The sequence below is a fragment of the Moschus berezovskii genome, chromosome 16 (assembly GCF_049115385.1).
Source record: "Moschus berezovskii isolate FMDL1 chromosome 16, NW_MosBer_1.0, whole genome shotgun sequence".
Lineage (NCBI taxonomy): Eukaryota > Metazoa > Chordata > Mammalia > Artiodactyla > Moschidae > Moschus > Moschus berezovskii.
In genome coordinates this window covers 68,589,718-68,613,126 of record NC_142475.1, presented here as the reverse complement: position 1 = coordinate 68,613,126, position 23,409 = coordinate 68,589,718, and the positions used below count along the sequence as shown (strand labels likewise).

At 37.9% G+C, this 23,409-nt stretch overlaps 1 protein-coding gene across 1 annotated transcript in view; it reads right to left on the bottom strand.

The window, feature by feature from the left end:
• Window positions 1-274: 274 nt before the first annotated feature.
• Window positions 275-23,409, bottom strand: part of PPP1R42 (protein phosphatase 1 regulatory subunit 42) — a 40,608-nt gene continuing 17,473 nt past the window's right edge. Inside the window, exons 6-9 of the mRNA XM_055432596.2 lie at window positions 16,539-16,656; window positions 14,060-14,191; window positions 6,890-7,049; window positions 275-708 (exon numbers count right to left, since the gene is read on the bottom strand). Of these exons, the coding sequence (XP_055288571.2) occupies window positions 603-708; window positions 6,890-7,049; window positions 14,060-14,191; window positions 16,539-16,656 (516 nt within the window). The 3' untranslated portion in view covers window positions 275-602. The remainder of the gene's footprint in view (window positions 709-6,889; window positions 7,050-14,059; window positions 14,192-16,538; window positions 16,657-23,409) is intronic.

The following is a 23,409-nucleotide window of genomic DNA, read 5'->3' as shown; positions in this document are numbered from 1 at the left end:
AACAAGTACAGGGCTTTCCTGGTAAAGAATCCACCTGTCAATGCAGTTTGATCCCTGGGTCAGGAAGATACCCTGGAGGAAATGGCAACCCACTCTAGTATCTTTGTCTGGAGAATCCCCATGGCCAGAAGAGCCTGGCGGGCTATGGGGTCGCAAGAGAGTCAAACACGACTTAGCGACTAAGCAACAAACCTAGTACATAGTAATGGTGGCACTTACTTTATTTGAGTATAAAGTTCCACACACTTTAAGTTTATTAGTAACTCAGGGTAATCCTCAGGTTTTCATCTCAGTTCCCATTCAATATAGTCAGATTTACACTTTAAAAATAAAGAAGCACACCAAAATACCGTGAGTTCAAAAAACGATTACTTCTGATGAATGAGAAAGCACATCTTTATTTCCCCAGAAAATTGTATGTAATGAGGAATAAAGCAATTGTAACGGATGGTTTCAGATTCTATAAATAAGCAAATCAAACAGGAATTGCAAAGATTTTTCTTATATAATGAGAGACTGTAAAGCTACAAACCACAAAAGATAATGTTGCCTAGTGTTATAAAGGTAAATAACGAAACGTTTCAGATCACTGAAGGTTGAATTTACTGTTTTTTTACAAACAAATTTACTTTCAAATTATGAAGAAGGTGAGGTTCACGTACATCATTTTGTGTCATCAAGCTTTCAGATGCCTTCAAAGAGAGATTTCTGTATTGACAGAAAAAAAAAACAGCATTTCAATTATTTCAAAGCTGAAAGTTATCCAAAACAGGTAGGAAACATATATAATCTAGGACACATTAACAACAGCGAAGGCCAGTGATTAGTTACTAAACTGTGAATCTTCTCAGGCTTTAAAGAAAGCAGAAACAAAGATTGTGCCCCTGAGGAAGGGAAGATTGTGGAAGATCTGTGAGTTGGGAGAGGTGTGGAAATAACAATATTGGAGCAAAGGTAGGGGCCAGGACTAGGGTAGGCAAATTAGGTGCTCAGGGCTCCTTATATTTTGAACCCTGGCATCTCACTAAGCCTCCCCCCCTAGCCTAGACTGCTAGAGTCTTCTACTCTAGGAGTTGGGGCAAATGTGCGGGCACAGTGCAGGCACTTCACTGCTAATAATGACTGGCCAGTTGCCTGCTGAGTTGCCCAACAGGTTCAAAAGGACTGATGTAACAAGACCTGCCACCTCAGGCCACCCCCTTGTCTTGTCTGCTGCCACTCTAAGCAGCCTCTGAATCCTCTGATGACTCTAGTCCTAATTCCTGCAAGACTCCAGTATTTGCAATTAAAGTTGAAATGGAGAATGCTGCTACTGCTAAGTCACTTCAGTCGTGTCCGACTCTGTGTGACCCCATGGACGAAAGCCCACCAGGCTCCCCCTTCCCTGGGATTCTCCAGGCAAGAACACTGGAGTGGGTTGCTATTTCCTTCTCCAATGTGTGAAAGTGAAAAGTGAAAGTAAAGTCGCTCAGTCGTGTCTGAAGTCGCTCAGTCGTGTCTGACCCTTAGTGACCCCATGGACTGCAGCCTACCGGCTCCTCCATCCATGGGATTTTTTAGGCAAGAGTACTGGAGTGGCTTGCCATAAACATCTTCAAATTTTCAACATTACATAAATTAGTAACAGGTATCTTTTTAAGTGCTAAGTGTTTTACAGAAAGCACTTTTATTTTCTTATTTAGTCCTTACAAAACCCTTTGAGGACCTTATAGTTGAGAAAATAAAGCTAAAAGAGTTGAAATAAGTTGTCCAAGGTCACACAGTTACGAAGTGGCAGAGACAGGATTCAAGCCAAGCAGACTGACCTTAACACTTGTGCTTTTTACCATACTATTTTATTTACTATTTGTAGGGATCTTATTTGCAAAACATTTTTTTGTATCTCTTATCTCAGTAAAGAGCATTAACTTGAATCCCTATTAACAATCCAAATACTATTTTCATTATACATCCTTCTTTGAAATTCTTGCCTAATCTGGTTTTAGAGTGCTATAGATTTTATTTCACTGAGTGTGATTAGGCCTTTTAAAAAGATATTTATTTATTTGACTGTATCAGGTCTTAGATGTGGCATGCAGAATCTTTATTTGCAGCATGCAGACTCTTAAGTTGCAGCTTATGAGATCTAGTTCCTTGCCAGGGATCAAAGACTGCATTGGGAGTTTGGAGTCTTAGCCACTGGACCATCAGGGAAGTCCCAGTGTGATGTAAGTCTCAAAATCATACTTATCTTTTAAAAAAATGTGTCAAATAGTTTATTATCTTTATAATGTAAAATGATCACATATACCAGTGAAGAAAATATGTTGTTTTGTTATCTGTCTGTATCAGTGGGCTTTATACAGTTGGTGCTTTTTTCACCTTTCAACTATTTCCTTCATTGTTTAATTAAGGTATAATTTACAGACTTAAGCTCAATCCTTTGAGTATATAGTTCAGCAATTTTGATAAAACATTTACAGTTATGTAACTGCTACCACAATAAAGATAGGCAGCATTTCATCACCCCCTCAAAATTCCCTTGTGTTGACCCTTTGTAGTCAACCCCAGGTCCTCAGCAACTACTCATGTTTTCTGTCTCTGCAATTTTGCCTTTGCCAGTAGGTCATGGAATCATACATAGTGTAGCCTTTTAAGTCTGGTGTCTTTCATTCAGCATAGTGCTTCTGAGGTCTGTGTCATTTCATATATTGCTAGTTCATTCCATTTTAATGCCAAGTAGTATTCCATTGTATGGATGTACCACAGTTTGTTTATCCATTCCCTGCTGAGGGACTTTTGGGTTGTTCCCAATTTTTGGTGATTCTTAGTAAGCCACTGAAAACATTAGGGTTCAGATTTTTGTGTGAGTATATGTTTTCATTTCACCTGGGGAAATACTTAGGAGTAGGACTGCTGAGTGTGTTGAGTGTGTGTTTAACTTTGTAAGAATATGTCAAACTTTTTTCCAAATTGGCTGAACTATTCTTTTTGCATCCCCACCAGTAGTGCATGACAGTTCTCGTGGCTCTATATTCTCATTAGCATTACTTGATTTTTTTTTTTTTACCCACTGTAATGGACATTTTTAAAGAATAAATATTGATCCAATATTTACAACATTTTAAAAATCAGATGATTCCACAATCTAGATATCTTGATTGCCAGATAATCTGATTTCCCAAGTTCAGCTTGCCTGCCTGGCTGTAGTGTTTTGGAGCCAAATAGCTACAGTTGCCTTTAGTTGGACAGCGTGCTCTCCAGTTTACCTTAGTCACATTCTCACCTGCTTCCCTTACTTATTTTATCTGCCTTTACTTTAGGGTGTTTTTGAGAACCCCTGGCAGTGTAATTAAGAACTTGACTTTTGGAGTCAATGACCTGGATTCATGTCCCAGCTCTGCCTCCTGGCAATCCTGTGACGTTGGGCTCCTCTGACTGGGTTTCTCCAACACTCATTTTCCCTATGTATAAGTTGGGGCTGATAGTACTGTTATCTCAAAGGGTCCTACTGTGTTTTATAATTTGTTTGGGTAATGAAGACTAAGCTTTCAGAATAGACATTTTAAAATGGAAAATAACTAGTACAATTCTTTTAGCTTACATAATTCTTGTTCATAGTAAACCATTGACAGAGTTGAGACTAGATATCACAAAAGCTAGCTTAGACTGTTCGAAAAAAAGTTTTGTTGCTCACTACTATTACTTTCTTCTTTTTTTTAGGGAGGTGGGGGTTCTCCTAATTTCAAAAAAGTTCTTTGAGAACTGCAAACCAAAATCTTAGCATTATACCTGTGTTACTGATGCATAGTTATTTTGCACATAAAAGTTAGTTAGGCCGAGATTGGATTTAACATGGCAAAAATTAAAATTAGTTAGAACTTTACAAATGAGTTTATATAAGATCATCCCAGAGTTTCACGACTAAAAGTATTATCTAAGTTTTAAAAAATTCTTCTTGAAGCACATAGAAGATCTGTTGTTACAACTGTTCAAACATAGCATAGCCTTAAACAGTGGTAAAAGCAAATTATTTTTTGCTGTTTTTAAAGATCACTTTTTAACTCAAAGAAGCCCAACGCTTTCATTTCTAACTAAAGTTAGTAGGTATTTTATACATAGTTAAATAACATATAGTGAACATTTCCTATGAATTATAGGTCCCAGGGATTCACATTCCTTAAAGGTATCTGAACCTAAGGGCATTCTAACCCAGCTAGGAAGTTATTATTTTTACATTAACAGAAGGGATGGATCGACTCTATTGACATTGCTTGGGCTTGAAAGATAGTTAATCAAGTAACAGTTTGCTCTTTTCATTGTACTGTGCTATGGGTACTGTATTCTCAGTGGATCTTATTTACAAAGTATAAATGTATTTAATGCCTATTTTTAAATTACTAAGGCTCAAATACCTCCTAGCCAGCTTGAAAAGAGAGGAAACATCTGTCAGAAAGTATTTACTGTGACAAACAGAGAAAGAGGCAATAATATGCACATTTTTTGTTCCATACCACATACTATTTTTAATTGAACAGTGAAGGCATTTGTTCAGAATCAGCCTTTAAATAAAAAAAGTGTTGAACTAATCTTTAATTAAAGTGCACACTGATAGTATCAAGTTCAGTTTGGGGGTCAACAGCAACGTCAATGAGTCTGACTTTTTCCTCCCTGTAGGGAAGGCAGGCTTGTGTAAATATACATGAGCACAGACGGCACGCATTTATAAAGGAGGTGGGAAACATTCCCCTGTCATTGGACAGATGTTGCTTCACTGTGTTCTACACAGGACACAGGCACAGCTCTCAGTGTGTAAACCTTAAAGGAGTGTGGGGCTTATACTTATAGAGTTTTGAAAAAAGCCTCTAAAGCTGCTTTCCACCTCTGATCAGGCTCCCCACCTTGAATCTTAAATGTAAACTGTAGGGGACTCTCCTGCTGATACCAGCTCATTAACCCTCCTTCAAGTAATTAAGGGAGGGAGTTGGTTTAATCGACTTTTTAGAAACTAAAAATCTGTTCTTAAGAGCTGTGTATTTTAATACTTTACTAACCTTCTAACTTTATTCTCTTTGTCTTGTGGTGGTAGTGGTGGTGTAATTTCTAAGTCGTATCCTACTCTTGGGACTCCATGGACTGTCTTGTAGCCTTACACTAAATTAGTAAAATGTTAGCAAGAGGCACACCCTAATAGTCTATTATTTAGAGCTTAATGAAATTCCATAATAGGTTTGGTCACCTTTGATTGAAGGTGATATTAACTGGTGATATTTCTGTTTGCTGCTGCTGCTGCTGCTAAGTCGCTTCAGTCGTGTCCGACTCTGTGCGATCCCATAGACAGCAGCCCACCAGGCTCCCCCGCCCCTGGGATTCTCCAGGCAAGAACACTGGGGTGGGTTGCCATTTTCTTCTCCAATGCATGAAAGTGAAAAGTGAAAGTGAAGTTGCTCAGTCGTGTCCGACTCTTAGTGACCCCATGGACTGCAGCCTACCAGGCTCCTCCGCCCATGGGATTTTCCAGGCAAGAGTACTGGAGTGGGGTGCCATTGCCTTCTCTGGATATTTCTGTTTAATAAGACTTAAAATTATTGTGATAAATCAATGTTTTGGCGTGCCCTTAGTGAAAATGTGCCCTGAGGAGATAAAAAATATTTAAAAGAAAATGTTGGGGCTTCCCTGGTGGCTCAGGGGTAAAGAATCCACATGCCAATGCAGGAGACTGGCTTTGATCCCTGATCCTGGAGGATCCCACCTGCCGTGGAGCAACTAAGCCCGTGTGCCACAACTACTGAGCCTGTGCTTGAGAGCCTGGGAGCCACACCTACTGAAGCTTGTGCACCCTAGAGCCTGTGCTCCACAACAAGGGAAGCCACCACAGTGAGAAGCCTGCACTCTCCTTAACTAGAGAAAAGTCCACACAGTGATGAAGACCGAGCACAGCTATACATAAATAAATGAAAATTTAAAATGAAAATTTTTATGTAATACTTTTTCACAAAATAAAACTTAAGAGTCAGGATTGAACATAATCAGCTTCACTGACAGTGGCAAAAGCAGGACAATATATTCTTCTCACAGGAACCCCTCTATGCTGGTGGTTTCTTTAGGGTAGCCTATCTCAACAGTACTTAGTATTGGTAGTTGAAAATGCATTTAGCTTGTGTTTAGCATTCCTAGTTAGGAACTAGGATTTGTCATTGCAGTCCTAGTGACTAGAGCTTTGTTTGGGGCTGCAGAATATGTAGTACGTGCCACAGCTCACAACTGATCCAACAGTATATGTGGCAACGTACAGATTTACCAATATTGTTTTCTGAGGCTATGTCCGTTTTTATTGTTTTCTTTTCCACCTTGATGATGCATTAGCAAGACCTTTCAAAATGCTTGGCAAAGAAACAAAATGCAAGAACACTGTTGTGGAATTGACGTTGAGTTATGTAAATCTTTAAGAAACTTTTGGGGTGCTATGAACAAACTTGCTACGGTTTTGATGGCAATGGACATAGTCAGGTATGGCAGATTCACACACAGCTTCTGTTTTGCGTGTGTGTGAATGGAGAAGAAGCAAGATCCAAACTAGGACTCCTTACTTATCCCTCTCCTTTGCTGTTATCCCTGCTCATTCATACTTCTTTACCTGCTGCTTTTGGGACTTGCCTGAGTCACCTGCCTTATTCCAGACCACATATCTAGTCTGTGACTCCCAGCTCTTCCTGAACCACTGCAACTTAATGACTGTTTTGGCAGGTGAACAGTGAACTTTATTTTTTTGTGCTTGGTCAAGAAGAATTGAGAACAGAGAACTAGTAGATGGATGGAGGACCTTTCTTCCTCTGTGTTGTTGACAGTGAGGGTGTCCCATCCTTCCCACCAAAAGATAAATCACACAGGAGTATTTGAAAGAACCTACCCCATGTCTTCAATAATTTTAGAGTTATCTTCTTGGGAGCTTCTTGGAGATGCATTTCCATTTGCAAGAAATCTCTGTATATCAGAGAAAAAAACTAATTTTGGTTTACCCACCCGTGGGTAATAAACGGGAACTATGTGATGCATTGTTTCAAAGTTACCTGTAGCGTACAAAGAATTAAAAGCATTCTGCTTTGAAACTAATAACTAAATTGTAAACATGACATAGAACAGCATTAGACTATCTATATTTTGAGAAATGGAATTAAATATGACTAAATAGTTTCATAGCGAAACCAATAAAAAGTTAATGTCCAAGATAAAAATATGACAGATTTTCATACATGAAAACCCACAAAGGAAAGTTCGTGGTCAACTCTCATAGACAAAATGGGTACACCAACATTAATTAATATTAACTACCCTTGTGTTTTGCTGTTATGTGTTTATTTTTTCAGTGTGTTTAACCTTTAGGGAATAGATTAGTCAATTACAGTTTTTGTAATCTGTTCAACCTTATTTCCACACTTAACATCATTTCCCTGTTTATAGATCCTTGTCCCTTTCTTGCAATGATTTTTCTTTTAAGTAGAAACTGCCTTATTCAACTCTAATTCTCAGAGCTTAGCATAGTCTTGGGCATATCCATGGTGCTCAGCAAGTGTTTATTAAAGGAATAAATGCATATTTCCATCAAAACACTACAAAAGTAAATGCTGAAAGTTATTAAGATATTTTGAACTTCGTTAAAGTGTTTGACTACTTCTGATTTTGAGACTGTATTTAGGACAAGATTTTTTATTGTAAGATCCTTGAAGTTTAAAGACATAATCCCTGTAATTTTATTATTATAGAGCTCCAAATTTACAGGGCTACCAAAAATATGTCAAAGGTCAGGAAATTTAAAAATGATCATCTTCCTAAGAATTCCTCTTCACTTACAATGTATTTGGTTGTGCAGAGGTATCTCTAAATGGTTCAGATTAACTCTTCTAAAGTCCTGAAGGTATACTGTAGATTTTAAAAAGCATAATATATCTTCTAGACTTAATTCACCCTTACCATTTCTTCTGAGCAGCAATAACAGAGACTTTACATAAAGACCATTGTGCAAGCTATTGACCAGATGAATAGTTAATTGTGTATTACATGCATGTGTCCAGGGATGTCACGGGTTGTAAGCCTGGGAGGCTCAGAAACTGTACCATTTGTTTGCAAAGGGTTCACAGAAGCATGTAGGTGACAAGAAAGGATATCTACAAATGACCAAGAGAAAATAACTAAGTACTCCTGAGGAAAGGGTTTCCCTGGTGGTTCAGCAGTAAAGAATTCACCTGCAGTGCAGGAACCACCGGATGTTCAGTGTATAATCTCTGGGTCAGGAAGATCCCCTGGAGGAGGGCAGGGCAACCCACTCCAGTATTCTTGTCTGGAGAATCCAATGGACTGAGGAACCTGACAGGCTATAGTCTATGTGGTCACAAAGAGTCGGACTTAGCACACGCCTGAGGCAAACTCAGATAATTTCTATTGCAGGTAGTCAGCTTTCAATTTCAATTTAATTTAATTGACCTTACAGTCTACTTTTCAATAGAGTAAATAATATAATCTATTTTGAATACTTATAAAATTTCAAAGTTCTTTCATAATATAGTCTCATTTTCTCCCTAGTTTCTTTGTATTTGCAAAAATTATATGTTTACATATCATATATTTATACATTTGCAGATTTTTCTAAATTCCTGCCAAACCGAAGTGAATTTCTAAGTAGGGCAGACATCATTGTCTTTATGTCCGAGCATGAGTCATCCACCAGTCATCAATAGAGTAATCACTAGAAACCAAAGCTCTTTGATAAAGTCAGATAACTTTGATTAATTACTGGGCTTCCCTGGTGTCTCAGATGGTAAAGAATCTGCCTGCAATGGGGGAGACCCAGTTTCAGTCCCTGGGTTGGGAAGATTCCCCTGGAGAAGGGCATGGCAACCCACTCCAGTATTCTTGCCTGGAGAGGAGCCTGGCGGGCTACAGTCCATGGGATTGCAAAGAGTTGGACATGACTGACCAACTAACATTTTTACTTTCTGCTATTTTTGTGACCTTAGACAAATTATCTCATCTTTCTGAAACTCAGCTTTCTCAGCTTCAAAATGGATATAATTTTCCCCACAAGGTAAAATGATTAAAGCAGTAATGCATATAAATATCTGAAACGATTGGCACAATAAATATTGGTTTTCTTTTCTTCCCTTGCCCCTCTTTTTGGCTTCCTAGACTGGAGTGCTTTCCATTTTAAATTATTAATGGTTATCATGATAGCAACTACAGTAAGGTATGTACCTTGTAGCATTCCATATGGCTTTTCAAAAAAAAATTGTGGTAAGAACACTTAACATGGAATCTACCCTGTTACTGTTTTAAATGTACAATAAATATATTACTGTTGACTCTAGATATAAATTTGTGGGCTTCCCAGGTGGCACTAGTGGTAAAGAACTGATTGCCAGTGCAGGATACATAAGAGACATGGGTTTGATCTCTGGGTCGGGAAGATCCCCTGGAGAAGGGCATGGCAACCCACTCTACTATTTTTGCCTGGAGAATCCCTTGGACAGAGGAGCCTGGTGGGCTGTGGTCCATAGGGTTGCAAAGAGTCAGACACGACTGAAACGACTTAGCATCATGCAGAACTTTGTACAGCATATCTCTAGAGCTTATTCATTTTGCTTGACTGAAACTTTATATCCATTGATTAGTAACTCCCCATTACCCTCCCTCCCACAGCCCTGGGCAGCCACCATTCTACTCTTTGATTTTATCAAATAGACTATTTTAGATACCTCATATACGTGGAATTATGCAGTATTTGTCTTTCTGGAACTGGCTTTTTTCATTTAGCATAAAATCCTCAAGGTTCATCCACATTGTTTCATATTACAGAATTTCCCCCCTTTTTTTTTTAAGGTTGAATAGTATTCAATTGTTTGTATATACCTTATTTTCTTTATCTATTCGTCAGTGGACATTTAGGTCTCTACATCTTGACTATTATGAATATTACTGCAATGAACATAGGAGTGTTAACATCTCTTCAAGATTCTGATTTCAGTTCTTTTGGATAAATACTCAGAAGTGGGATTGTTGGATCATATGGTCGTTCTATTTCTAAATCTTGAGGCACTGCCATACTTTTTTTCATGTTGGTTGTACCATTTTGCGTTCCCACTGACTTATGCAAGGGTTCCACTTTTATCCACATCCTCACCTACATTTGTTGTTGTTTTGTCATATGATAATAGTTTTTCTGACAGGTATGAGGAAATTCCTCATTGTGGTTTTGATTTGCCTTTCCTGGTTAATTAGTGACATTTGAACATTTAAAAAATGTTTAAAAAATATACCCATTGGCCATTTGTAGGTTTTCTTTGGAAATATGTCTGTTGGAAATGCTGTTGGGAAAATGGAATCAATTAACTTGCTCAACAAAGGGTTGCCACAAACCTTCTATTTGTATAAAATGCAGTATCAGGGAAGTGCAGTAAAGTGCAATAAAAAAATGTGTGCCTAAAATTATTTATTTATTTATTGAAATGTAGTCGATGTATAATATCTTGTTAGCTTCAGGAGTGTTACACAGTGATTTGACATTTGTATCATTGTAAAATGATGACCACCATATGCCTAAAAGCTCCAATACTTTGGCTGCCTGATGGGAAGAGTCGACTCATTGGAAAAGACCCTGTTGCTGAGAAATAGAGGGCAGGAGGAGCAGGGGCCAACAGAGGATGAGATGGTTGGACGGCATCACCGACTCAATGGACATGAGTTTGAGCAAACTCTGGGAGATAGTGAAGGGCAGGGAAGCCTGGTGTGCTGCAGTCCATGGGGTCACAGAGAGTCAGACACGACTTAGTGACTGAACAACAACCACAAATAAGCCTAGTAACCATATGTTCTCATCCAAAGTTACTATAATGTTATTGAGTATATTCTTTGTGCTGTATGTTCTATCCCTGTGGCTCATTCATTTTATAACTGGAGGTTTACCTTTTAATCCCCTTTACCTGTTCATTGCACTCCTCCTGGCAACCACTCTTCTGTATGAGTCTGTTTTCATTGCCTTGTTTTTTAGATTCCACATATGAGATCATTCAGTGTTGGCCTTTCTCTTTTTGACTTATTTTACTTGGCATAATACCCTCTATATCCACCCATGTTGTCACAAGTGGTAAGATACTATTCATATTGTTAATGGCTGAGTAATATTCCATTGTATATATCACATCTTCTTCATCCATTCTTCCATACCCAGTAGTGAAATTACTGGATCACATGATCACATGATATGTTCTATTTTTAAATTTTTTGCGACACCTCCATACTGTTTACCATGGTGGTTGCACCAATTTACAGTCCTACCAACAGTGCACCAGGGTTCCCTTTTCTCCACATTCTTGCCAACACTTGTAATTTGCCTTTTTGATAATTGCCATTCTGACAGGTGTAAGGTGATATCTCATTGTGGTTTTGATTTGCATTTCTCTGATGATTAGTGATGCTGAGCATCTTTTTATTTGTCTGTTGACTGTCTGTATGTCTTCTTCGGGAAAAATGTCTATTCAGGTCCTCTGCTCATTGTTTCATTGGGTTATTTATTTTTCTGATACTAAGTTGTGGGAGTTCTTTATGTATTTTGGATATTGACCCCTTATACGTCCTGTCGTTTGTAGATTTCTTCTCTCATTCACTAGGCTGTCTTTTCACCAGGTTGGTAAGTCTCCTTCACTTTGTAAAATCACTAGACTATCTTCTCACCAGGTTGGTAGTCTTCATCACTTTGTAAAAGCTTTTGAGTTTGTGTAATCCCATTTGTTTTCTGTTTCCTTGCCTGAGGAGACAGATTCAAAAAAATATTGCCTATATTTTCTTCTAGGAGTTTTGTGGTTTCAACTCTTACATGGAGTAAGCCTTAATCCATTTTGAGTGTATTTTTGTGCATAGTGTGAGAAACCAGTCCAGTCTGATTCTTTCGCATGTAGTTGTCTAGTTTCCTCACACCATTTAATGAAGAGGCTATCTTTTCCTCACTGCATATTCTTGCCTTCTTTGTTGTAAATTAATTGGCTGTATAGTTGTGAGTTTATTTCTGGTCTCTCTCTTCTGTTCCATTGATCTGTGTGTCTTATTTTTGTGCCAGTACCATACTCTTTTGATGACTGTTGTTGTTTAGTCACCAAGTCATGTTCAACTCTTTTGTGACTCCATGGACTGCAGTATACCAGGCTTCCCTGTCCTTCACAGTCTCCCAGAGTGTGCTCAAACTCATGTCCACTGAGTCAGTGATGCCATCCAACCATCTTATCCTCTGCTGTCCTCTTTTCCTCTTGCCTTTAATCTTTCCCAGAATCAGGGTCTTTCCCAATGAGTCAGTTCTTCGCACGAGGTGGTCAAAGTATTGGAGCTTTATTAGCTTCAGTATCAGTCCTTCCAATGAATATTCAGGACTGATTTCCTTTAGGATTGACTGGTTTGATCTCCTTGATTACTGTAGCTTTGTAGTACACAGCTGACCCTTGAATGACACAAGTATGAACTCCTCAGGTCCTCTTTTACATGGATTTTTTTCTGCAGTATATACTACAGTATTACATGATCTGAGGTTGGTTGAATCCTCAGATATGGAACCAAAGATATGGAGGGCTGACTGTAAAATTACATGCAGATTTTTGAGATTGGGGAGGGTTGGTGCCCCTAACCTCCTCATTGCTCAGGGTTCAACTGTAGCTTGAAAACAGGGAGCATGATCCCTCCAGTTTTATTGATCTTTCTCAACATTGCTTTGGTTGTACTTTGGCATCTTTGAGGTAATATTGAAAACAGGTAAAGCCTTACCCTAAGTCTAATTTTGCCTTTCACAGCCAACCACATATAAGCAGAGAGGGGGAAATGCTTCTTGTCCATTTTATAGGTTTCAAGTCTTGAGAAATTCGTATTGCTAATACAGTATCATCACTCACGTGAGATAAAAGTAACAGTTCATATTCAGTGGATACAATATGGCAAAATCATCAGAGCTTTCCACCTCCTTCTCTTCACCTCAACCTCCTTGTCCTAGAGTGATAGAGCTCCTAGCATATGCTGTCTATGCATAAAGCCACACTACACTGTTTTAATTCCTCTTTCCCTGTTCGCCTGGTCTCACTTCTTCCCATGTCTCCATCCCCTGTGAGCTGTGGAACTAGAAAACGAACATGGAACAGAGGAAGTGGCTCATTCCAATGTTGTTGACTACAGAATTTAGTGAAGAGTGAATTTTGGGATACTCCCCAATATGATAAAGATGATTATTACACATTACACTTAGCTACAGTTAGTTTCATTAGTTAGGCTATACTTGGGAGGTCACCATATCCTTGTAACATCACCTTAGGCATATTATAATCAAAATATTCAAATGATAGGGTATGTGCTTAAGAAAGGGAACAGGCCACCAAGTATAGGCCACATACATGATTGTGATACATCTTTATTTTTTATCCTGATGAAAAATGTGATTTTTGTGCTGTTACTAAATGAATATACTTGTGACTTCAGTTTCACAAGTTATATAGCTGATTGTTGTTTCACCATTTAGTAACTATTATCATGCATTTTTAAAAAAATTTTGACTGCATTGGGTTTTCATTGCACCAACCACATGGACTGTTCCTTGTGGCATGGGCTCAGTAGTTGTGGCACTCAGGCTTATCTAGTTGCCATGTGTGGGCTCAGTTGCAGTACATGAGATCTTAGTTCCCTGATCAGGGATGGAATCGGGGCCCCCTGCATTGGGAGCATGGAGTCTTATCCACTGGACCACCAGGGAAGTCCCCATGCACTTTTGCCAGATATAAAATTATACATTTTCCCCACCCTCATGGCTCTCTGTTTATATAGCCAACATAATTATAACTCAGTATGAACTAAACACAGCTCTTTTTTGATAGTAGCTACCATTTTCATATATAAACATTATAGGAAAATTTTTCTAGAAATTGTAATCAAGTTAAGAAAAAAAGCCCATTAAAAAAATGAAACAAACCCTCCTAATTTTTGGCATTTTTTTTGTTGTTGAGTATAATATTCCTTTTGCTGGTAGGAGTGACCAACTAATGAATGTCAGCCTACTTACTGTTGCATGAGTTACGTGTATCCTCGTTCTTACTGTTCTTTTTCTTGCTGGTTTTCTTGGCATCTTTGGATGCTTTCCAGTTCATTAAGAATTGTCTTTCCATGTTTTTAATTTCTTTTCCATCAAGGAATTCTAGAGAAAAACAATATATATGTTTAAAATGTAATATATACATGTTATAAATGCTATCTATCAGTACAACATAAATATTACTATATAATACATAAATATTATAATACATATACAATATATATACCTCTGGTTTAGGACACATGAACTTAAGTTACACTCTAGACTGAAATAAATTTATTTTTAAAATACCTTATTTATACAACTTCTTGTATTTGTACAACTTCTGTTGAACTTTTAATTATTTTTTCTGATTTCAAAAATAATATGCGCTTTTTATAAACTGAAACTTGATGGCAAAAACATAAAATGACTCCATAATTACTATCCATATCTCTCCTTTCCATGACTACAAAGAGAATCACTATAAACAATTAGATGTCTGGTTGCCCTTCTTGAAGCATAAGTTACATTGTTATTTTACAAAACAAAAATGTCATACTTAACAAAAATTAAATATTTAATAATTTTACGGTTATGCATAGAAAAAGGAAAGTATATTTTATGTTAATGTCAATAAAAAGTTTTATTTATGGAACATGGTATTTTAAAAGTACATTAAGATATAGGAAATAATAGGAATAATACACATAGCTGGCGTCTTTATTCTATGAATTGAGATTTCAGCTATTTTAACGTTTTGTTCCTTTTAAAAAGTTTTGAAAATTGAGCATATTCAGTTACACAAATAATTTTTGTATGTTGTATGTATGATATTTGGAAAATTCAAAGAAATGGGAAAAAACAAAACATTGCCTGTATTTCACAACCAGAAATAATCACTGAAAACCACTGATAATACTTTATATATTTCTTAGCATTGGTTTGTTTTCTAGGTATGTACCATGTATATATATGTATATTATATAGAAATATAATACAAATATCTATACAATATTTCATCCTACTTTTTAATATTATATTGTGAACATTTTATCATGTCTTTCTTTAAAGACAATTTTTAATATGTCTTTTAGACAATTTTTAGAATGATAGTATTCTAAATATAAATATACAAGTAATTTACTTTAACAGTATACCTAATATACATGATCGTTCTTCCTGTGTGTTCTCTGTTTTCTACTCTTGGCTGATGGGGTAGAGGGTAGGCAGGGTGTGATCCTCCCATATGTGTTTTGAAAAATCATCGTGGATATTTTTGATACATCTCCTGTCAACCCCTCCTTCCCTCAAGAGAACTACTGTACTAGTGTTGTGATTAACCAAGGTTTACTACAGCCATGAGCTTTGAATTGTTTTTGCCATATGTTAGTTTTTATACCAAAGTACAGCATGTCAGGTGGCGCTAGTGGTAAAGAAAGTGAAAGTGAAAGTCGCTCAGTCGAGTCCAACTCTTTGCGACCCCGCGGACTGTATAGTCCCTGGAATTCTCCAGGCCAGAATATTGGAGTGGGTAGCCTTTCCCTTCTCCAGGGGATCTTCCCAACCCAGGGATCGAACCCAGGTCTCCTGCATTGCAGGTGGATTCTTTACCAGCTGACCCACAAGGGAAGCCCTAGAATACTGTAAAGAACCCGCCTGCAAATACAGGAGATGTAAGAGACATGGGTTTGATCCCTGGGTCAGGAAGATACTCTGGAGGAGGGCATGGAAACCCATTCCAGTATTCTTGCCTGGAGAATCCTATGGTCAGAGGAGCCTGATAGGCTACCTTTCATGGGGTTGCAAAGAGTCGGACATGACTGAAGTGACTTAGCATGCATGCATGCATGCACAGCATGTCATAGAAACTCTCCCACAGTCTTCCTCTGTGAGAGGGCAGTGCTTATCCTTCTGATACTGTGTAAGCTGGTCCCTATTGAAGAGCACTGGTCCATTTCCCCTTATATAGTGCATATTCAAGAGTGTTATTATTTGTAAGGGTCTCATAAAGGGACTCCCTACTTTGCTCGCATTTCAAATGAAAGGAACTCCTATATGTTCTTAAGGTGCCATTTGGCAAATGTCAAGCAATGAAAACTTTGATCAGTTTTACCTACAGAACCAAGAGTCTTGTGGGATCTTCAGAAGATTTGTGCCAATGAGAACTTGGCAAAAGGTCAGCAATTTGTACACATTTATGACTAAATATTTTTTGTTGGAAACAGCCACATTTTCTTTTTTAAAGAAAGTGTTTGATATCTTAATTATTTCTGAACAGAAGATATTTTTCATGTTTTATTTCTCAATTTTAACTTTTGTTCTTACTAAAATATCAAATTTAAAGTTGACCATTTTTGTAGGTCCAATGTTATATTCGTATTTCTGAAGGCTTGCTGATACATTAACTGAAGAGTTAACCAAGTCTCTTTCTCTAGGAAAATTATATTAATATAATAGAAACATGTACCCAGTGATTTGGACACCAGTATCAGTCTATCTCTGTATTTTGGTTTGAGACAAACAGGATTTCTGTTTAGATCCATTTTCCACAGCTTCATCAACTTGTTCAATAAAAACTCCAAATCCTATAATTAGAGGAGAAAAAAGCAAGACACAGGTATTTCATACTTATCAATATTTTTTTCATGTCAGTTAACTGTTTTTACAGGTAATTACTGTTTTCCGTTGAGTTCTAGCTCAGTGCCAGGTACTTAGATGATGTACAATAAATCTTTTTTTGATGAAATAGTCTGTAGTAATAATAGAAAGGGCTAAAGATGAGGCAAAAAGTAAGGTCCTGAGTTGGGGACCACAGAATTGTACTCTGTCACACTAGCTTAAATGGACCCAACCTGTATCTCAGGAAACACTTTGCCTTTCTGGCTATCCATGCTATAGAAGATGCCTTGTTCTTAGCAGAGCTTATGGAAATTTACAGATTAAGGCCATTGTGGAGTAGTAAGTAAGCAGTCCATTGATATTGCAAACAATATAGGTGCTTTTCTTTTTAAAACCTATAAAAAATGTATCAGTGGGAGAAAATGGAGAAAAAAAATCCCATGTGTGTTTATTACCCAAAGATCACTTAAAAAAATATTTATTTTTGGCTGCGCTGGGTCTTTGTTGCTGAGTGCAGGCTTTCTCTAGTTGCTGTGAGTAGGGGCTACTCTCCAGTTGCGGTGGCAGCTTTCTCATTGTGGTGGCGTCTCTTGTTGTGGAGCACAGGCTCCAGGGCACACAGGCTTCAGTAGTTGTGGCATATGGGCTCAGTAGTGGCAACTCACCAGCTCTGGAGCATAGTTTCAGTAGTTGTGGTGCACGGGCTTAGTTGCCCTGTGGCATGTGGACTCTTCCAAGACCAGGGGTCAAACTGGTGTCCCCTGCACTGGCAGGCAGATTCCCAACCGCTGAACCACCAGGGAAGTCCCAAAGATCACTTTTAATGTGTTATGTATCCTTCAGTCTTCTTTTTTGAGCATAGGGATTTCTTATTTAGTTGTCAGTCATACGGTGTGTACAGTTTTGTTTTATGTGCATCATAAACATCATAACATATTAAACATTTTAATGTTTTAATAGCTTATAAGAAAATCAGCTTATTGATATTTAAAGGGATGATTAAGTTTTTCTATGGTTGAAAATCCAAATAAATGTGAGAAAAACAGATTAGTCACCTTTAAGAACAAGCTTTCTGTTTGCCCTCATCACCTCCTCTCTCGCCCTGTTTTTTTTTCAATCCAGTGTTACTGTCTTTCTCCAGTGTCTTGTCTTTCTGTCATTCCTTTTCTTGCTTTCTCCCCTCTTTCTACTCTATAGCCCATAATTGATTTTTAATAATTCAGTGGCCATAGGCAAAAAAATGGAAAACTACCTTCAATAGGGCAAAACCATTATTTTAAAGCAAATGTTTTGCTGACAATAATAATAAATGCTGATAATAACTAATTCTGTGGAGAGCTTTTGGTTTTCTGAGCACTGCTGTATACATATGATATTGTACATATCCAAGAGGATTGCTTTTCATTAGAATATGAGAATTACAAAGTTAATAAAAGTTCCAGAGGATAGCAGCAGGCAGACACCTATGATTCTTTTGTTTTCTTCAGGCCAAGACCAAACTTATCATAGGTTATAAGGGAAAAATTAGGAAATATAACTTATACATACATATTCTTAATTTCTAAGCTGAAAGTAATTGTTAATGCATTGGCTGGTATTTTTATTCCCCATAGCATTTCCTCACCTTCAAAGCTTGATACTATTTAGCACTGTATATCTGTTTAACTATTTGTATCTTCCACCTTATTCTTTGGTTGATCCATGTTTACTGTTGCTTAGATATTTCATTTTTCCATTTTTGGAAAAAGTCTCATATAATAAGACTACATTTATTCTTTAGACTTTAGAATACACACACACATATATTACACACACACACACACATATTTACCATGAAGCTTAGGTAGCAGGTCCCTTCTACATACTAAATATCCTCCCAAAACTGTAAAAGGAGATAACAAAAATGGGACATCCAGATAGGTGCCTGTGTCTACATGAAGAAATGCTGTCTTTTGGGGAATAATTGGAAGCACATCTGGGTTTTCAGAACCCACTGCAGAGCACTTTAATCTTTCAGAGACCAATGTCTTCCCATATAAAGTAGTATTTCTAGTTCTGCTTACTTCATTATTCATCAGGTATGTATTGAGTTGCGGGTTAATTTCTGTGCTAGACTCCAATGGATTCAAATAAATAAGTTATGTGAAAAATACAAGGAATTATATAAGCATATTGTACAAGCCATCCTAAACTTTCTGACATTGCTTCTTACTATTTGACCATAGGCAAGTCTGTGACCTCGTTTATAAAGTGAGGGTATAAAGAGAGGATTAGTTGCTGTGGCATGTAAAGTGCGTGAGGCAGAGCAGATAGGGAATACATGTGTTACTTCTCTGCCTCTTTGTCTGCCCTGCTACCCCTGAGCTAATTCTCTCTTAATTTTGGTCAACAGAGAGAAAAAGTGACGTTGAGAGAGAGTCAAGTTCTGATCCACTGACAAGTAACTGATGCCTTAAAAGAAAGTTCTCTTCAAAAGTTGTAACTTCATCCTTCAGTCCTGGGTCATGGGTTATGCCCTCTTCCCAGCATTTGTTCCACACCTTTTGATACAGCCATAATTATTTTCTGTGAGAATTTCACTATATTTCTCTTATTTTAAAAACCTCTGGAAGGATGGAACTATGCATTGCATCTTTGTACTTTGTTGAATATGATGCCCATTATAGTAACAATAAGAAAACTTTAAAATTTATATGGATAGAGAGTCCTGTAGGTTTTTATTAATTGTTCGTCACTTGATAAATGACCCTCAGCATACTCCTCCTCCCAGTGTATGTTTATTTAAGACTAAACTAATCCTGTGTTGAAATATGATTACCCTTTGGATACGCTCTGGTTGTGCATTGCCTTCCTGTCTTTCATAAAATGCTTTCACTTTTGTGCCCTTCAGTAAGTTGCTAAAGGGAGCAGACACTTCTCTGGACTGTCTTGGTATGATAAATGATCATGTCATGCTATCACTTAGAAGAGTGCTGCAAAATACTAAGGAGCTGATTTATTTCCCATGCAGGGTTGGTGTCTAAGCTCTAGGATAGGAGCCTGCTGCACTGGCAGTGCTCTTGCTGCAATTAATGATGGCCACTGATGAACCTGTATTTGACCAGCATGCGCCAATCTTTATTGGAAACGTCTCGCCCAACTGTCCTAACTAAATCTAAAGACAGCCATTTGTCATCCCCGAGACTGCCTGTCATCATCTGCCTGGGAAAATCTATAATTTTGGGCTTGTTCCTGACTAAACTGTAGAGTGAATAAATTTATCTTTTGAGTTACTTTGCTTGTCAGGATCAATATTGAGCAGAGGTTGAATAAATTAGAAACTGGAAATACATGACAGGCCATAGTGGTTTATCTGTTTGTATCTTATAAGTCAAATATTTAGTTTTTATAAAAGGCAAGCATGTCAGATTTTTGATTTCCACTGTTCATTCTAAGATGCTTTACCTCATGATAAATGGGCATCAGAAAACCAATGAAGTAAATCACTGATATATCTGAGTGTGATATGAACTTTTCAGATCATTTTATTGATTTAGCAAACTTTGCAGACATAAAAACTGAAGGTAAAGATTAAACTTTTTTTCAAGTTGTTATACATTTTTGCAGCCATGATATTTATTTGATTTAATAGTATCAGCAAGATATATAATGTTGGCCTTTTACTGGTTCATGGCTCATCAAGTTACTTGCAGAAATCCAGGTTTTATTATAAATGGTTATTCAGTAATTTAATATTTTTAATACATTGTTGCATTCTTTTTAAAATATTTTATTGAGTTGGGTGTGCTAGGTCTTAGAGTCATGCAGGATCTTTAGTTGTGGCATGCAGACTCTTAGTTGCACTATCAGTTCAGTTTAGTCACTCAGTCGTGTCCGACTCTTTGTGACCCCGTGAATCACAGCATGCCAGGCCTCCCTGTACATCACCAACTCCCGGAGTTCACTCAAACTCATGCCCATCGAGTTGGTGATGCCATCCAGCCATCTCATTCTTTGTCGTCCCCTTCTTCTCCCGCCCCCAATCCTTCCCAGCATCAGATATGTTGCATCTATTTCCCTGATCAGGGATCGAACCCAGACCCCCTGCATCTGGAGCATGGAGTCCTAGCCACTGGACTGCCAGGAAGTCTCAATTTGCATTCTTATTTAAAGGAGTTACAGGGAAAAAAATGCAAATAAATTATTAGTCAAAAGTAAATATTTAAACTAGAGCCCTATGAGTTAAAGAAGGGAGTTTCTAAAGTATGGAGTATTATTTGGCTTAAAATGTTTCTTTCTCCTCCTCAGTGATTGATTCTGCCACCATTTTTATTAGAGAGAACTGGGTCATCTAGCATAGAGTTTTCTCAGTTGTCTGCCTTTGGTCTCACACTTCCTCTACCATTCCTTTTTACAATTTTTATCAGCAAAGGAAAAGTCCCACCTCTTTTCCCAAATGAATCAATTCTCTCATCCCTTCCTCTCTCCATAGGCCTCCTACTCTTGGCATCATCCTTCTCTTCAATTTCCAGTCTCTCCGCCTCCTCTGGGCTTTATTCTATCTCTTACCCACCATCACTACACTTCCTTAAAGAGTAGTCCAGACCAGCTCTTTTCAAACTTTTATGTCCTTATGAATCATGTAGGGATCTTGTTTAAATGTAGGTCCTGGTTTAGTAGGTCTGGGAGCAGAATTTGAGATTCTGCATTTCTGATGCTGCTGGTTCTAGGACCACACTTGGGAGTTATAAGGGTCCTGGTCACTGCCTCTGCTTCCTCAATCATTGGGCACTCTTGCAGCCTGGTGCATTTGATCAGGCACCACTAACATTACCACTGAGCCATACATTGACAATTTTGTACTTTCTTTGTCTCAGTTCTTGGGAGCAACTTACCCTACTTGACCATATCCTTTATGGCTTTTCTTGCAGGCTCCCTGGGTCCTACTCTTACCTTCCCCAGGGCCTTTGCACACTTTATTCTGTCTACTTGGTAAGCCATTCTGTTCTTTCAGAGCTCAGCTCAGCACTGCCTTCCTAAGGGAAGCCTTCACTCAGCTCCCTCAGGTAGTTCCCAAGTTATAGGCTTTCACAGTAACAAACTGCTCCTTTATAGCACTTGCCTGGGGTACAGTTTTACTTATGTTTTTGGACAATTATGTGCTTAATGTTTCTCTTCCTCTCAATGCTGAGAGCTCTTTGAGTTCAGGGACTGGATCTGGGTTTTTTTGCTCACTATTGTCTTCCCTTTGTCTAGCAAGTGCTGCCACATGGTAGGTGTTCTGAATGAATGAAAAAGAAGAAATGGTGAACTCCTGCATGAATGAATGGATCTGAGGTTAGAAGCAGAAAAAGAGTTTTAAGCAAGAGATTATATGGAGCTTTTTTGAAAATTCTGCTGATTAGAAGTGCTGCAGACATAGAATGGAAAGATAGGATTTATCTTCTATTTTGTTTTTTCCTCTACTCCTCTTCTACCCTCACCTCTTCTCCCTTACCCTGAGTCTCTGCCCTGGACTTTGGACCAGGGAATAGGAGAGATGATGGCAGGGCTAGAAGATCTTGGGGGAAGGAGTCCGTGGCAGCTGTTGGTGAAAGGGAAGGAAATGAAATCCTAAATAGCAGGGAGGACAGAAGCCATTTGCCCGTGCCTCCAGGTCCTTATGCAGCCATCCTAAGGGACCATTATTTTTTTCATTTTTTAATTTCATGTATTTTCTGTAGATGCATTTGAGGAACCTACAGTGTCCAAATAAAGGCAGCTGGTTTGAGTGCTAAAAGCCATGGTAATTATAGTGGTTTGGTTAGAATTCTCTAATGATGTACACTTCTTTTTCCCCATGGCACAAAGCTGTCTGTTGTTGAAGACTCTGAGGATGGATGTCAGTGACTTTATGTATGGCACATTGAGCTTTCTCTCCCATGGCACAGGGCTTGATGTCAGCAGCTTTGGGGCAACTTCGATCAATGAGTACAAAGAATGGAAAAATTAAAGCCAAAAAATGGAGACACTGATCCCAGGAATATATAAAGAGAACTAAGTTAATATTCTGATGCTAACTTTCCTGCCCTTTGATTAAGCCTTCGGAGGATAATTTAAAATGACCATAAAGGCACATTTCAAATGACTCCTGGGCAAGTCTGTATTCAGGCATCCAAAAAGCTGTGTCTAAGTGTTTTTAATTGTGTGTATCTTCTTGCTGGAAGCAAAAGAACTTGAGATTTCATCCTCACACTGTGAATATCTTTTCTCTATGGGAAGAAAAAGCAACTTTTGGTGTGTCTCAGCCTCTGGAACTTACTAAATGATTTTCATTCCTTCCACACATGGTTGAATATTCTAAATTGTTCTTGTATTCATTCATTTTATAAACACGTAGTAGGTGTCTACTAGAGCTCTAGGTCATCCTGAAATTGACAAAAAGTCCTTGCTCTTAAAGGCATTTCAGTATTTGGGGGAATTCATTTGTAGTAGAATAATATTTATTTTAGTAATTATCTACTGCTTACAGTAATGATGACAAACCTAGACAGCGTATTAAAAAGCAGAGACATCACTTTACCAACAAAGGTCCATATAGTCAAAGCTATGATTTTTTCAGTAGTCATGTATGGATGTGAGAGTTGGACTATAAAGAAACCTAAGCACTGAAGAACTGATGCTTTTGAATTGTGGTGCCAGAGAAGACTCTTGAGAGTCCCTTTGACAGCAAAGAGATCAATCCAGTCAATCCTAAAGGA